The sequence below is a fragment of the Felis catus genome, chromosome C1 (assembly GCF_018350175.1).
Source record: "Felis catus isolate Fca126 chromosome C1, F.catus_Fca126_mat1.0, whole genome shotgun sequence".
Lineage (NCBI taxonomy): Eukaryota > Metazoa > Chordata > Mammalia > Carnivora > Felidae > Felis > Felis catus.
The window spans coordinates 118027-132508 of NC_058375.1; the positions used below are offsets into that span (position 1 = coordinate 118027).

The 14482-nt window shown below is 57.3% G+C and overlaps 1 protein-coding gene and 1 long non-coding RNA gene across 5 annotated transcripts; one reads left to right on the forward strand and one right to left on the reverse strand.

Annotated features, from left to right (window-relative positions):
• Positions 1-1870: 1870 nt before the first annotated feature.
• On the reverse strand, positions 1871-5557 carry HES4 (hes family bHLH transcription factor 4). Of its 3 annotated transcripts, none has more exons than XM_023257880.2 (4): positions 5115-5557; positions 4939-5034; positions 4745-4832; positions 1871-4648 (listed from the first exon to the last, which is right to left on the reverse strand). In XM_023257880.2, exons 1-4 carry the CDS (start codon positions 5199-5201, stop codon positions 4287-4289), a joined length of 633 nt encoding a protein of 210 aa, XP_023113648.1. In that variant the 5' UTR covers positions 5202-5557; the 3' UTR covers positions 1871-4286. The 3 variants fall into 3 exon arrangements, with proteins under 3 accessions (XP_023113648.1, XP_023113649.1, XP_044890820.1); XM_023257881.2 differs by having other exon boundaries at positions 5147-5555; XM_045034885.1 differs by having other exon boundaries at positions 4939-5046; positions 5147-5554.
• Positions 5558-6686: 1129 nt separating this feature from the next.
• Positions 6687-13864, forward strand: LOC111561656. 2 transcript variants are annotated; one of them, XR_006583809.1, is made up of 5 exons: positions 6687-6749; positions 7994-8054; positions 8744-8911; positions 10404-11235; positions 11418-13864. It is a non-coding gene; the product is annotated as an uncharacterized LOC111561656 (long non-coding RNA). The 2 variants fall into 2 exon arrangements; XR_002744251.2 differs by having other exon boundaries at positions 10404-13864.
• Positions 13865-14482: the final 618 nt, after the last annotated feature.

The following is a 14482-nucleotide window of genomic DNA, read 5'->3' on the forward strand; positions in this document are numbered from 1 at the left end:
ATTCTTCTGTCACCATAGGGACTGATTCTCCAAATTCCAAAAACCTAGGATTTGCTGTCATCGATTGGTCCCCCAGCTCTGGCCCCACAGGCAGAAGGGACCCGGACAAACAGGGCTCCCACACCCACAGAGGCAGGCAACTCTGCTGACCGTGCATATGGATTCAGCACACATTTATTGACCCTTGATCCTTGCCAGGAACTGGGCTGGAAGGAAACGCAGATACTGAATGAGACTCTGCCTGCTTATGGAAGGGAACCGACCCAGGAGGAGGAGGTCTAGACCCCTCCCCCACTCCTACCACACAGCCTGGCCAGGAGAGGGTGCTTCCTAAGTGTCTGCAAGACAAACGCTGAGACAGAAATAGCTGGCTGGGTGAGTAGGAGGCTGGAGTCAAAGGAATAACCAAGAGCCCATCTGGGGGCTGGGGGGTGGGGGTGGGGGTGGAGGGGGCAGAAACGGGTGTTAGAGTGGGGAGTGTGGGAAGGAGAACCCCTGATGAGGGAGGGATTACTGCAAACCTGGGGCCATAACTCCTCCCACTGAGGCCTTGTAGAAACTGCTGGAGGGGGTCTGCTGGACTGGGCTGGTGTCCAGGCTGGGCGTGGGGAGGGGTGGGATGCTCTCCACAGCTGGAAGCAAGGATGCTGTTCCTGAAAACCAGGTGCCCTCAGCTGCTGAGAAGGGGCAGGCTGCTGGGGAGGGGGCCAGCTTCAGCCTGAGCTGTGCTTGCTCAGACCTCCCGAATCTAAGCAAGAATGACACCCCTCTCAGCTATAAAAAAGAATGAGATCTTGCCATTTGTGACAACACAGATAGACCCAGAAGGTATTGTGTTAAGTGAAATGAGTCAGACAGAAAAAGATAAATTCCATGTGCTTTCACTTGCAGGTGGAATCTAAAAAACAAGACAAATGATCGAAAAATAGACTCCTGGGGCACCTGGCTGACTTAATCGGAGCACGCTACTCTTGATCTCGGGGTTGTGAGTTCAAACCCCATATTTGGTGTAGAGATTACTTAAAAAATAAAATCTTTGGGGCGCCTGGGTGGCACAGTCGGTTAAGCGTCCGACTTCAGCCAGGTCACGATCTCGCGGTCCGTGAGTTCGAGCCCTGCGTCAGGCTCTGGGCTGATGGCTCAGAGCCTGGAGCCTGTTTCCGATTCTGTGTCTCCCTCTCTCTCTGCCCCTCCCCCGTTCATGCTCTGTCTCTCTCTGTCCCAAAAATAAATAAACGTTGAAAAAAAAATTAAAAAAATAAAATAAAATCTTTAAAAAAAGATTCAAATACAGAGAAACAAACTGGTGGTTGTCAGAGGGAAGGTGGGTGGGGGGCTATGTGAAACAGGCAATGGGGATTAAGAGGTACAAATTTCCAGTTATATAATAAATAAGTCACCGGGGTGCCTGGGTGGCTCAGTCGGTTAAGTGTCTGGCTCTCGTCAGTTCAGATCATGATCCTGCAGTTCGTGAGTTTGAGTCCCACATCGGGCTCTGTACCAACCATAAGGAGCCTGCTTTGGGATTCTCTCTTCCCCTCCATGTTTGCCCCTCCCCTGTTCACACTCTCTCTCAAAATAAGTAAAATAAACATTTAAAATTTTTTTTTAAATTGGGGCAGCTGGGTGGCTCAGTCAGTTAAGCATCTGACTCTTGGTTTCGGCTTAGGTCATGATCTCGTTGTTTCGTGGGTTCGAGCCCTGCATCGGGCTCTGCACTGGCAATGCAGAGCCTGCGGGGATTCTCTCCCTCTCTCTCTGCGCCTCCCCTGCTCTCTCTCTCTCCCAAAATAAACCAACCTCATAAATTAAAAAAAAATTTTTTTTAAATAAAATAAATAAGTCACGATGAAAAGTACAGCACAGGGAATATGCTCAATAATACTGTAATAACTTTGTACCCTGACAGACGGTGGCTACTCCAATCACAGCGAGCACTGTATGGAATTGCTGAACCACTATGTCGTACCCCTGAAATTAATGTAACATTGTACATCACCTATACCTCAAAAATAACAAAAGACACTCTTCTCAAACCTCCTGACTCCATCCAAATTAATCAAGTCAGTATGAATTGAGCCATTCCAAGCAACTGTGAGGACAAAGGTGGTTGACACAGACATGGCCCTGGCCTCTGGAGCCCACGGAGACTGGTGGGAAAGTGGGGAGAGAATTCCAGCCAGGAGGCTGAGTTCAAAGACACAGAGATCAGAAGGGGCTTGCGTGACTGAGGAACTGTGTGTGGTCCCCGACAGAGCCTGAGAGACCCTTGGAGGGTCCTCACTGCAAATCTCCCTTTGGCAACAGCGTTAAGACATTACCAGAAACAGGAAGTAAAGGTAGCATGGGGGTGCAGGTGGGGGTGGGAAGGACAGGGAGTAAGGCAGGCAGGAAATGGGACACCAGGGATCTGGTCTAGAGTTATCACTGCCCTTTTATGGGAGGAGGGAGAGCATGACAGCCCCAAGTTCCAGGTGATGTTCCCAGGTGGCTCTTTTTCATTTGGCCACATAGGTAGGGAGGACCCTCTCTTTCCTGCAGGGTGTGTGGGCCCCTGCTTTGTACAAACTCTACCCACCCTCCAGCCCTCCCCCCCCCCCCCCACCAGGCTTCACATCCCCACCCCAGCCCTCTTCTGCACTGAGGCCCTCCCTGAGCAACTGCTCTCCCCCAACCAAGCTGAGCTCCCTGCTCCAGCAATAGACCCTGGGCAGGTCTCTTGCCAAAGAGGGCTTCCCAGGCCTTGACCAACTGTTCTTTCCCCACAGCCCTGCCAGAGCTGCAGCTCCGAGACAGAGGGACTACTTTGAGGCTCCCCCAGGGCCAGGACCACCGAATGTGTGTATCTCCAAGGCCCACGTGGCTGCCACCATCTAGCACCACTGACCCAGGTCCTTGACTCTCAGGGAGATGGGCAAAGCAGCCAGAGGGCAGGGATGACAGGCTTGGTGGGGACTTGGAAGTCCCTGACAGGTGAGCATGGCTGAGTGTAGGAGAACCAGGTGATCCCTGCCTACGACACGGCCACGGAGGCCACTGGAGGAGCAGCAGACCAACCTCTGTCAGGGACCCACCCTCTTTCTCCCTGAAGAGCCCTGGCCAAGCAGGAGGCAGGCAACCATCTGACAAACTCGGCTGCAGTTGGAAATGAATCTTGGCTCAGCCTCAGATGGGCTCGGGGTGAGACGCTCCAGTCTCAGCTTATGTGGCTCAGAACACCCCTCGTTGCACCTGGAGCACAGCCCCCTGCAGCAGCTCAGGAAGACCTGGGACCGCAGGACAGTGACTCCAGGGCTGATGTCCAATGCTGCCTAGTATCACTGCCTGGCACTGTATGGCTGACACAGTAGGTACTCGGGAAAAAGGCATGGGCAGGACCACCCTCCAGTCTTCTCCCACTAGCAGAGACCTTCCCTCCCAGGGCACACGTCAAGACTGGACTCTGGTGGGGGAGTATCCCTCCCCCTCCCACCGCTGGCACTAAGTGTTCTTTGCCAGTCTTGCCCCAGTTCCTTGTCCCCAAGACTCAGACACCCTCTCCTGGGCAGACGCTGCCCTGGGGCTGACTCAGTCCAAGGAGCTTTGTGTTGAAGGAACCAAGAGAACAAAGTAGGAAGTGGACCAGGCCAGTGCTGAAGCTTCAGGGCAAGCTTTCGGCTCTGGCCACAGCTCAGCTGCCCAAGACAAGTGTGTGACTATGTCTCCATCTTCCAAGGTCCACAGAAGTGGCAGTGGGGTAAAGTACCTTAAAAAAACAAAAACAAACAAACATCTTGCCCAATGACGCTGCACAACTGCTTTCCCACGCTGGGATACATTCTGGGAAACGTGATGACTGTCACCTTCCCGCCTGAACCTCCTGAGGGGCCTCTCAAACCCCCCCCCCCCGCCCCGCCCCGCCCCGCCGCGCCACTTCTAGGAGGGTCGCTGGCCTCTGAACCATCGCAGGCGCACCAGCCAGGCCCGGCGGGGGGCGGGAGGAGGGGCGGGAAGGGACGGAGGGAAGGGCCCCCTCCCCCCCTCCCCCCTCCCCCCCCCCCCGAGGGTGCAGACTGTGGGGAAGAGCAACCCGAAGTCCCGCCCCGGAAGTCCAGCGCAAAGTAAACAGCAGACCGCCCCCACCCCCACCCCCAGCTAAGCGCTGAAAGAGACGTCAGACTAGACTCTTCACAAGGACAAAAAAATATAAAAACTCTCTCAATGTGGGCCCTGGAAACAAATAGTCTCTGGTCCACTCCCGGCAAAGGCCGCGGCCCTAGAACGGGGTGCAGCTTCCGCTACAGTCCTCACCGCAGCCACGGCCTCCAGGGCGCGCCCCGGCCCTGCGGGCCAGCCCTGGGGGCGGCGAGGGGCGCCCCGGTCAGGCCTGGCGGGAGCCGCAGCGCCAAGACCGACCCGGGGCGCGGCAGGGGGAAGAAGGGACCGTCGAAGGCCGCGAGCGGCGGGCAGCCGTAGACCTGGGCCGGGGGGACGGGGCGGCGCGAGGGCCCCAGCTGGCGCAGGCAGGCCGCCAGGTGGCCCAGCAGGCGAGAACGCACGTCGGCCGGGACGCCCTCGCAGCCGGCCAAGAAGCGATTCACCTCCGCCAGACACTCGTTGAAGCCGGCGCGGTACTTGCCCAGGACGGCGGGGTCAGCGCCGAGCGCGGCTGCGGGGGCGGCAGGGGGCAGGCGGTCGGTTCCCGCCGCGGTGGCCCTGAGCGCCTCCCGTCACCTCCCCCTCCCGCGCCCCGCCCGCGCCTCACCTGTCACCTGTACGCGTCGCAGGCTCTGCAAGTGCCTCACGGTTATCTCCAGGATGTCCGCTTTCTCCAGCTTCGAATGGCGGGAGCTCTGGGGACAGGGACGGTGTGGGCGGCTGGCAACACAGCGGCGCGCCGAGGCTCCCGGCACCCGCCCCCCCTCCGCCCCTCGATCCCACCTCCCGACCCCGACTCACATCCTTCCTGAAGGCATCCAGGACGAGGGTCTTGAGCTGCGCGAGGCTTTCGTTGATGCGCGCTCGGCGCCGCTTCTCCATGACCGGCTTGGAGGACTGCGGGCCGGGCTGTGGCTGAGTCCCGCGTGCGTCCGCCCCACCCCACGCCCCCCACCCCGCGCCCGGCAGGTCCCCACCTTTCGGTGTTCCGCCGCGCTCCGGGGCTTACCCGGCGCTCCGGCCGGCGGCGAGGCTCTCGGCTTCCCCGGGGTCTCCGCGGGCATGGTGCGCCCCCGCGCCTCCGGGCCCGCACGGAGCGTCGCCGGCCGCCGGGCTACTTAAGGCGGCGCGGCCGCAGGGCGTGTGAACTCGGCTCCGCATTCTTTCCCACGCTGGCGCCAGCCAATGAGCGGCTGCGCTCCCCCTCCCCGCTCCCCCCCAGCACACTCGCGGGCTGCGCGCGGGGCCGCCCGCCCCCGGCCGCGGCCCCCGCCAAACGCCAGTCAAGCCTGCGCCCCGGGCCCGCGACAAAGGGCACTGGAAGCGTCCTGCCCGCGCCCGCCTCCAGCTAGGCCGGGACGACGCGGGAAGGGCGCCTGCCCCCGCCTCTGCAGCCGCGGCCAGAGCCGCACGCCTGCGCCGGGCCTCTCCGGCCCACCCCAGGCAGCGGACCCCGCCCCGCCCCGCCCCGCCCCCCTCTCCGGGCGGGGCGGAGTCGCGAGGCCCTCACTGAAGCCCAGCGGAGTCGGGGTGGGGGTGGGGCGCGGAGTTCACGGTGGGCGGCGCGGGAAATCTGAAAGGAGAATTCTCCAGGGGAAGTGGGTCAGACGCCCCATCCCCGCCCGCCCCGGGATTGGCGAGCCTCAGTCCACAGGCCTCCCGTTTTCCTCCGCCATCGCCAGTCACCACCAGGGACTAGGGTCTCATCTGACCTGCCACGCGCTTAGCCTCCCGGGGTCCCCACGGCCTGCACACCTCCTCAAGGCCTGTGACACAGTGAACACCAGCCACTGGGCAGGACAGAGGTCCGCTGCCCAAGGTCATGAGGCAGGCAGGGTGGCGTCACGGGACATTTAAATTGTGACATAGAACCAACGAGGGTGCTGCTGCAGGTAGAGGGATGTCACCAGTCACGCAGGAAGATGTAAGGATGTCACCTGGTCAGTCTGGCGATGCCACCAGATAACAGAGGTGATATCTCTGGTGAAGGTACATGGTGATAGACCAGACAAGGGGATGTCATGGGGCTGGTGATGTCACATTGGTCTAGATTACCCAACAGCAAAGTAGGGCTCACAAAAAATGAGGAACAGTTACTAAAATCTGCTTATTTCAGGGGTGCTGGGGGCTCAGTCAGTCGACCGTCTGACTTCCGCTCAGGTCCTGATCTCGCCTTAGTGAGTTCCAGTCCCGCATGGGGCTCTGTGCTGATGGCTCAGAGCCTGGAGCCTGCTTCTGATTCTCTTCTCTCTCTCTCTCTCTCTCTCTCTCTCTCTCTCTCTCTGCCCCTTCCCTGCTCAAACTCTGTCTCTGTCTCCGTCTCTCAAAAACTAAAATAACACATTAAAAAATTGTCTCTTTCTCTTAAAAAAAAATGTGCTGTTTCAAAGTGACATAGTGGGAAAAACAGGACTATGTTTATCTTCCTGTTCCATATTGTTTTCATTCTGGGGGCTTTTTTGGTGGGTTTTGTTCTGGTTTGGCTTTTTGTTTTTTGTTTGATTTTTGGTTTTTTAAGATTTTATATTTAAGTAATCTCTACACCGAAAGCGAGGCTCAAACTCACAAACCAGAGATCAAGAGTCGCATGCTCTACTGACCAAGCCAGCCAGGTACTGTGATATTATTTTCATTTTGAATTATATTGCTGGCCTATACTCTTTCGAGTACTCAGAGTCTCCAGTCCACTGTGGCCTGATGGCAGTGTTGCCATCCATCCCACAGACACTTCTGGGGCTCACTGTGGGCCTGGCCAGCCCTTGGGGTGGGGGAAGCCTATCCTGGGGCTTCTAATCTGGTGGATGACAGGGCAAGCAAAATAATCATTCCTTTGGAAGTGATAGAAAGAAATGGGTGGGCTGCTGGGAGAGAAGAAATCTTTCTTTTCACCTCAAGTCGAGGTGGGATCTCCTGGGGAGAATGCAGCTTTGCAAGGCCCCAGGGTGAGGGAGTGGCATCCCTAGAATTCGAAAGGGACTACAGAGGCCAAGGGAGGAGGGGAAGGGGCGGGCAGAGGCTTCTGGCTCCCGGAAGGATCTGAGAGCCTCAGGGGCCTTTTCTGAGCAAGGCCAGGAGCCAAATGGCAGCTCGGAAAGGGTCCCCTCCACTGTTGTGGGTCTCCATAGTGAGTGTCGTTGGTGCTGCCCCCTGACCCAACGCCCATTCCCGGGGTCCCACTTTGGGGTCCCATCCAGAGGCCTTCGTCCCATTCCGAGGCTGATTCTAGTCTAGTGCCAGGCAAAGATTGCCCCTGCCCTCTACCGATGCCCCCCACAGTCGGCCTGGAGTGCAGGGATGGGGCAGGGTGCAGCTAAAGTTCTCCCCACCACACAGTCGCACATGGGCACCCAGATGAGGCTACCCATTCCCCTTTCCGGCCTCAGAGGAGCATGCGGGAGGAGTGGAGGGGGCATTGGAAAGCCGCTGGGGTCAGGCAGGGTTCTTCCGAAGGGGACCCCACCCCCCCCCCACACCCTGCTAGCACGAAAAGCCTGGGAGCATGATTGGTCCGGCGGTACAGGCGCGGCTCAGACTAGTCTTGCTGTCGAGGAGGTGGAGGTCATGAGGATTGCAGAGGACAGAAGCCCGCAGGCACCTTCGGTGGCCACTGGCGCCTCCTCCTCTTTCCGGGAGTGATGGAGGAAGCTGCCTCCAGGAGGACCAGATGTGGGTGGGCTCTGGGAGGCTCCTAGCCTCCTGTGGAGGCCAGATAGGCAGGGGATTCAGACTGGAAGGAGAGGCCTGAGGAACTACGTTTTTGGCCATTCTTTCCCTCACTAGTTGTTAGATGGGCTGACTTACCTTCCTATACCTGCGTCCTCGCCTGTAAAATGGGTCATCTTTCTATTTATGCCAGGATTATTGGGAAGATAAATGAGACCCTATTCTGAAAGCGTGCAGCACGTAGAGAAAACTGGGTACGTGTCGGATACCTTGTTGTTACTTCCCCAGGGGAGCAGGTGGGAGACAACTGGATAGAGGGGAGACTGAGGCAGGGAGAGACAACTGGATAGAGGGGAGACCCAGGCAGGGGAGACAACTGGACAGAGGGGAGACCGAGGCAAGGGGAGACAACTGGGTAGAGGGGAGACCGAGGCAGGGGGAGACAACTGGGTAGAGGGGAGACCGAGGCAGGGGGAGACAACTGGGTAGAGGGGAGACCGAGGCAGGGGGAGACAACTGGATGAGGGGAGACCGAGGCAGGGGGAGACAACTGGGTAGAGGGGAGACCCAGGCAGGGGGAGACAACTGGGTAGAGGGGAGACCCAGGAGGGGGAGACAACTGGACAGAGGGGAGACCGAGACAGGGAGAGACAACTGGGTAGAGGGGAGACCCAGGAAGGTGGAGACAACTGGATAGAGGGGAGACTGAGGCAGTGGGATGCCTGTCCTCAGCTTCATCATGTGCCCCACAGTGCTCTCTACACTCTGAGCACGCCCTAGGCTCATCCTCAGACACTGGCCAGAGAGGGAAGCAGGCCCCCACCCAGGGTCTCCAGGGGCCTGTGTCTTGGCCTTCCCAGCGCCAGCCAGCCAGGAGCCCTCTCTAGGCCAGAGCTTTCCCAACAGCCTCACCACCGACATCCTCACTGTGTCTTTCCCACAGGGCCGCACCCCAGCTATCCGTATGGTCTTGTCTCTCTGGGCCATTGTCCCTCAGACTGCCTCTGCAAGGAAGCACAGACTGGTGCCATGGAAAGCCCGCAAGGAGAGGTCCCATGGAAAGGCCTGGCGTAGGCATTGTAGCCAATAGCCCAGTCGTCTCAGCAAACACGTGAGTGAACCCCTAACCCGAAGTTGCCATGCCACCCACTTTATGTTTTCCCAGCTGCCCTGTGTGCTCTGCTCCAATTGTTTTTAACTTTTTTTAATAGTTCATTTGTTTTTGAGAGAGAGAGAGAGGGAGCGAGTGAGCGCAAGTGGGGGAGGGGCAGAGAGAGAGGGGGACAAAGGAACCGAAGCAGGCTCTGTGCTGACAGCGTAGAGCCTGATACGGGGCTCAGACTCACGAATCATGTCATCATGACCTGAGCTGGAGTCAGATGTTTGCCTGACTGAGCCCCCCAGGCACCCCTCTGTTCCAATTGTTGATTCACAGGACGGTTGTTTACTATGACATCTTGGGGTCATTTGCTACAGTAGTAGGAACTGGGATAGCTGGATGGACCAAGCCCTGGACCCCGGGAGAGGGGCCCTTTCCTCCCACCCACCTCTTCCTCGCTGTCCTCATTCCCTATTTTCTTCAGCATTCTTAATTTTTTGAAGTTTATTTATTTATTTTGAAAGAGTGAGAGAGAGCTCGCGTGCGTGCACGAGAGAGGGACAGAGAGAGAGGGAGAAAGAGAAAATCCTGAGCAGGCTCTGTATCAGCACAGAGCCGATGCAGGCCTTGATCTCATGTGAGATCAAGGTCTGAGCCGAAACCAAGAGTCAGACGCTTAACCGACTGAGCCCCCCAGGCGCCCCTCCAACCCTTATAGAGGCTCAGTGGTTTTGAGCCCTGGCTTTCCATCTGATGAGGTGCTTCTTGGAGCCATCAAAGGTCAGCTGTCTGTCTTTTGTACCCAGGCCCAAGTGGGCCAAGCCCCAGGTGGCTGATGGTCCAGCGGGCATCTCTGGGGCCCACTGGTGGTCGTGCGGAGTGGGGGGAGGGGGTGGCCAAAGCAAGATAGTCAGTGTGGGAGTTTGTGGGGAAAGACAGAGGTATCTTCTAGGCCAGACCTAGGACTCCAGCCTTGTGGGCAGGAGGTCTCACATAGGCCACTGTGAGCATTCCACGTGACAGTATTCAGCCAATGTCCCTTGAGGGCCTGTGAAGTGCTGTTTACCGATAAACAGCCCCATCCCCCTCCACCACAAATTTTGACATGGGGTTAACAACTGTATTTACACCCTGCCCCTCACATTCCTCTCGCGCGTGGATTCCAGAACATCAGAGAAACCACAGACCACCACCTGCCCCTGTCACTACCCCCCCCCCCCCCCCCCCCCGTGTACCCTCCTCTCCTGCCAAGAGGCAGCAGCCCATTGGCTCAGGCAGCTGGGACCAGAGCTGTCCAGTGACCAGGCTAGAACTGTTGCAGTTTCTCTCCTGCAAGGTGGGAGTTAGGGGCTGAGTCTTTTATTGGTGTTTGCTGGAATTGTAAAGTGACAGAGGCCAGGGCTGATGGGATCCAGGATGCAAGATAGAGGTGAGGGAAGCATAATGCCCAGGACCCAGGCAGAGGCCAGGAGCACAGGCTGTGAACGCTGTTTTAACATTCCAGGACGACCCTGATCTTCTGTGGCCAGAGGGGCATCTTCCTCCCTTACAGGACCTGGAACCGACACACCTTCCCTCAGCTCCCAAATACTGCCCCCCCAGCACCCGCTGAGTGACAGCACTGACCCCCAGCACCCGCTAAGGGACAGCACCGCCCCCCAGCACCTGCTGGGTGACAGCACTGCCCCCCAGCACCCGCTGAGTGACAGCACTGACCCCCAGTACCCGCTGAGTGGTCAGGGTGTTATCAATGCTTTCACCCAAATCTGAGCACTGACACCTCTCTACATTTGGGAGGTGACAGGAGCCCCTCCAAGCTCTGTCTGCATGGGACGCTGCCTGGCCCACTGGCTCCCCCGGGTGCTGCTGTTCATTCTCCTTGGACCGCTGCACCTGGTGAGAGGTGAGCTTCCTTGTGCCTCCTCTTTGGCACTTCCAGACCTGTCTCTTCCCTAGCACAAAAGCCCTAGATTTGAACCTCATATCATCAGATCTTAACTTGTTGAAGTTGTCTGCATGCCTGGGGGCTTCCCTAAAATCCTTCCTGTTTTACTCCTGATTCCCTGTCACTTTCCCCAACCACTCCTGTCATAGTTCCTGGTGATCTCAGAATCCACGGGGGATTCTCCAATCTTCTGTACATCCTCCCCTTCAGCAGTCCTGTCACCTTCCCAGCTGGCCACTCGCTCCCCTGGCCAGGGTCCTTCTCACAACTGCAGCCTCTCCACAGTCTAACCTCAAGGCCCACATTCTCTGACGAGTTCCCAACCTTGCAGCTCGTGCCCTCCACTCCCCTTTAGCCCCGCCGAGATCTGCGGTCCTTGGATAAGACCCAGGTTAGTACTTTCTCATCCCCTGATGGCCTTTCCCTCCTCTGTATCAAGAGAGACTCTCCGGATCAGCCACTGTGCCTGCTCCCTAACCCTACCCCCCCACTCTTGCTTCATCAGATTCACTCGGCCGAACCATAACCCATGTTAAATCCCGGCTATCTTTGTGTCTTTGTTCCTTCTCACAGTTGGTGGATCTGGGTGGTGCTGGTGGCTTCCCCGGGGCCCCACTCGTGCTGTCAGCTGAGGGTCAGCTAGGCTGCGAGGATACAAGTGGCACTATGTATGGACGCGTGGGGTTGTGGTCACTGGGCTTCTGGCGCTCTGCCACGTGGCCCCATCCTGCCCAAGCCGGACCAGTTTCCTCACGTGGCTTGGCCAACATTGCAGAAGGGTGAAGCGGAAACTCAGGGTCTCTTGAGGCCTGGGCTACGGAACTCACAAGGTGAAACTCCTGCCAGCATTTCATCAGCTGAGGCAGGTCACAAGGCCAGCCAGATTCAAGAGGGAGATGCCGTGGCCGTGTTTCTCTATCAGTCACGTCAATCTTCCGACATCCTGTAGCTGCGTGTGGCCAGAGAGGCACCGAGCCACTGATCAGCCTTGCCTGACGCTCTGGACCACGGGCCTCTCGTGGCTCTGATGCTGCCCAGGCGTCTTCCGTTTCCTGGCCCCTCCCCAGCGTGCTCCTGAACAGCTCTGGCACACTTTTGGTCTCTCTCCCACAGTGCCTCCTCCCTGTCCTGCTCTCATCTGATATGGAGCCGAGGACACACAGGCCTGCAGATCACACGTCCTTTGGTTGAGCCCCGTGCTCTGCGCGTACTGGTGCTTCCTGCACGAGGCTGGTACCTGGCACCATCCCCCTCTCTCTGCACCCTCAATCCCTCTCCCTGTGCATTCATTCCCATTTTGCTGTTCAGGGATAGGAAAGCACACACGGCATCAACCTATCAGGTCCCCACCTCACTTTCCATCTGCCACCGCTGCTCTGTGGCAAAGATCCCAGAGCGACCGCTTACCTCGTGGACCCATTTCCTCTCCTCCCTTCTCTCCAACTCTCTCCCGGTCTGCCAAGACCCTATGGACACCAAGCTCACCAAGGTCACCGGGACGTCCCTGCGGCTGATCTAGTAGTGACGAGGTGCCTACACATCCCTCACTGCTTCTTAGACCTGTCAACCCCCGATTGCCCTCCTGCCTCACTGCCACTCCTTCTGCCTTTCTGATTTCTCCATGAGTCCTCACTCTCTCTGTGTGTCCCCACTCCCTTGCACACCTCACTGAGGCTCCTGCTGGCGGCACTCCAATTGGTATCCACAGCCTGGGCTTACCCCTGAACCCCAGGCTGTATCCTTTACCTGATTTTAAGTCTAATAGGCATTTCGACTGCAACATGCCCATAACCAAGTTCCTGATAGTGTCCTATGGTGTTGGATTCTGACCGATGCTCTTAGTTTCACACCCAACCTGGAGTTCCCACCCACTAGGAGGCCCTGACCACAGGGGCACAGGTGAGGAGGTCAACCTCCCTCGGGACTGCTTTTGACCTGCCTCTACCCTGCACAGCCCCAGCCTCTTCTCTCTGGCCCAGCCTCTCACCTGCACTGACTAGCAGGTGTCTTCATGTTCTCCTATGTAGCCTCAGGCTTCTGATGCCTCGTGAATAAGTCTTTACACTAATTTCTCCGCTTAGACAACCGGGGCGGGCAGTGTCTCTGCCTGGTGATTGGGCCTGACTGAGGCTCCTTGCTTCCTCTGCGTCTGACCTTCCTTGGAATTCTCAGGCCAGCATTCTGCCGTCACGCTTAACACTTGGAGTCCACTCCCCACAGTGGCCCATCAGGCCCTACTGCAGCTCTAGCTCCCTGATGTATCCGAACGCCACTTCTGGCCATTTGCTCTCCTGCCACTGACTGTGTCACCGTCACCTTTGGCCTGGATTTTCACAGAATCTCCTGATTGGTCTCCGGCTCCCTTCCTGACCCAAGGTCTTTCACTTCATGCAGCTGCCCTGATGATCTTGTCAGGCCTGAGTGGAATCAGGCCAGGACCCTCCATGGTGAAAGCCTGGTGTGTTCAGTGGCCAGCCACACGCCCTACTTCTCTGCATCCACTCTCCAGCCTCACTGCCTCACTCCTGGGCAGACACACTCCTGCCTCAGGGCCTTTGCAGCATCTGTGTCTCCGCCTGGGAAGCTCTTCCCTCCCTGAGGTGTTTACTCAAAGGCCACTTTGGTATCTCCTCTCTGCCTCCCCCGCTTCAGGACTTACACTCCCCCCTTTCCTGCTCTTTCTTCTTCCTGCTTATCCCTGTCAACAACGTGTGCCATCTGCACCTCCCCATCCCGTGTGATGTCTGTCCATCACACTAGAACATGAGCTCCATCTTGCCCAGGGTAGTACCTGGCATGTAGCCTTGTACTCCGTAAAGACGTGTTGGCCAAATGAATGAGTGACAGAGATGATATCTCCCAACATCCAGACAATGATACCATCTTTTCCCAAAATCAGTGTGGTGACCGTTCCACTGGCATCTGAGCAATGGAGGGACACCTTCCGATATCTGATGTCAAAATGTGATTTTCAAGGCAAAAGAATCCCAAATAGCAAACACGACTTCCATGCAAATGCAGAGCGAGCCCCTGTCCAGTGTCTGTTTAGCTCACCAAAGAGGAAACCGACAGGTTCCAAGAGGCTTTGAGGGAGGAGTACAGGTCAGTACAACACTGGCAGATGTCACATGGGGCGGCAAGACCGTGTTTCTCCAGGATTGATGTCCCCTGTGTCTGGTGGGACAGATGTCTACACCGTATTAACTTGTAACTTCAAGGATATCGGCAAAGGCACCTCCAGAGAGACCTTCAAGGATAGGAAGGATCCTTGTGCCTGATTTCCAAGTTTAGGATAATTTTCTTAACACTAAGAACTGGTGGCCTCTCCCCCAACCATCCCACCTGAGTCTCCTCCTCCCCACTTTGGCCCCAAGGCCCAGATCCCAACCAGGTAGAGTGAAGGATTGTGTGGTGTGGCTCAGGGCAAGGGCTAGACTTCATGGGGTATCAGGGCTTTGTCTCCTGAGGCGAATTCTGCACAGAGGGAGGATAAGACGGCTGATCCTTCCTTCTCTTTCCCCTCCCCACCTCTTCCTCTTCCATCAAAAGCGTGTGCGGAACAGGTCAGGCCCACAGATGCATCCCATTGGATTTTCTGTTTTGTGTCCTTCACCATCAGCCTTGGGTTGGTCGGGTGC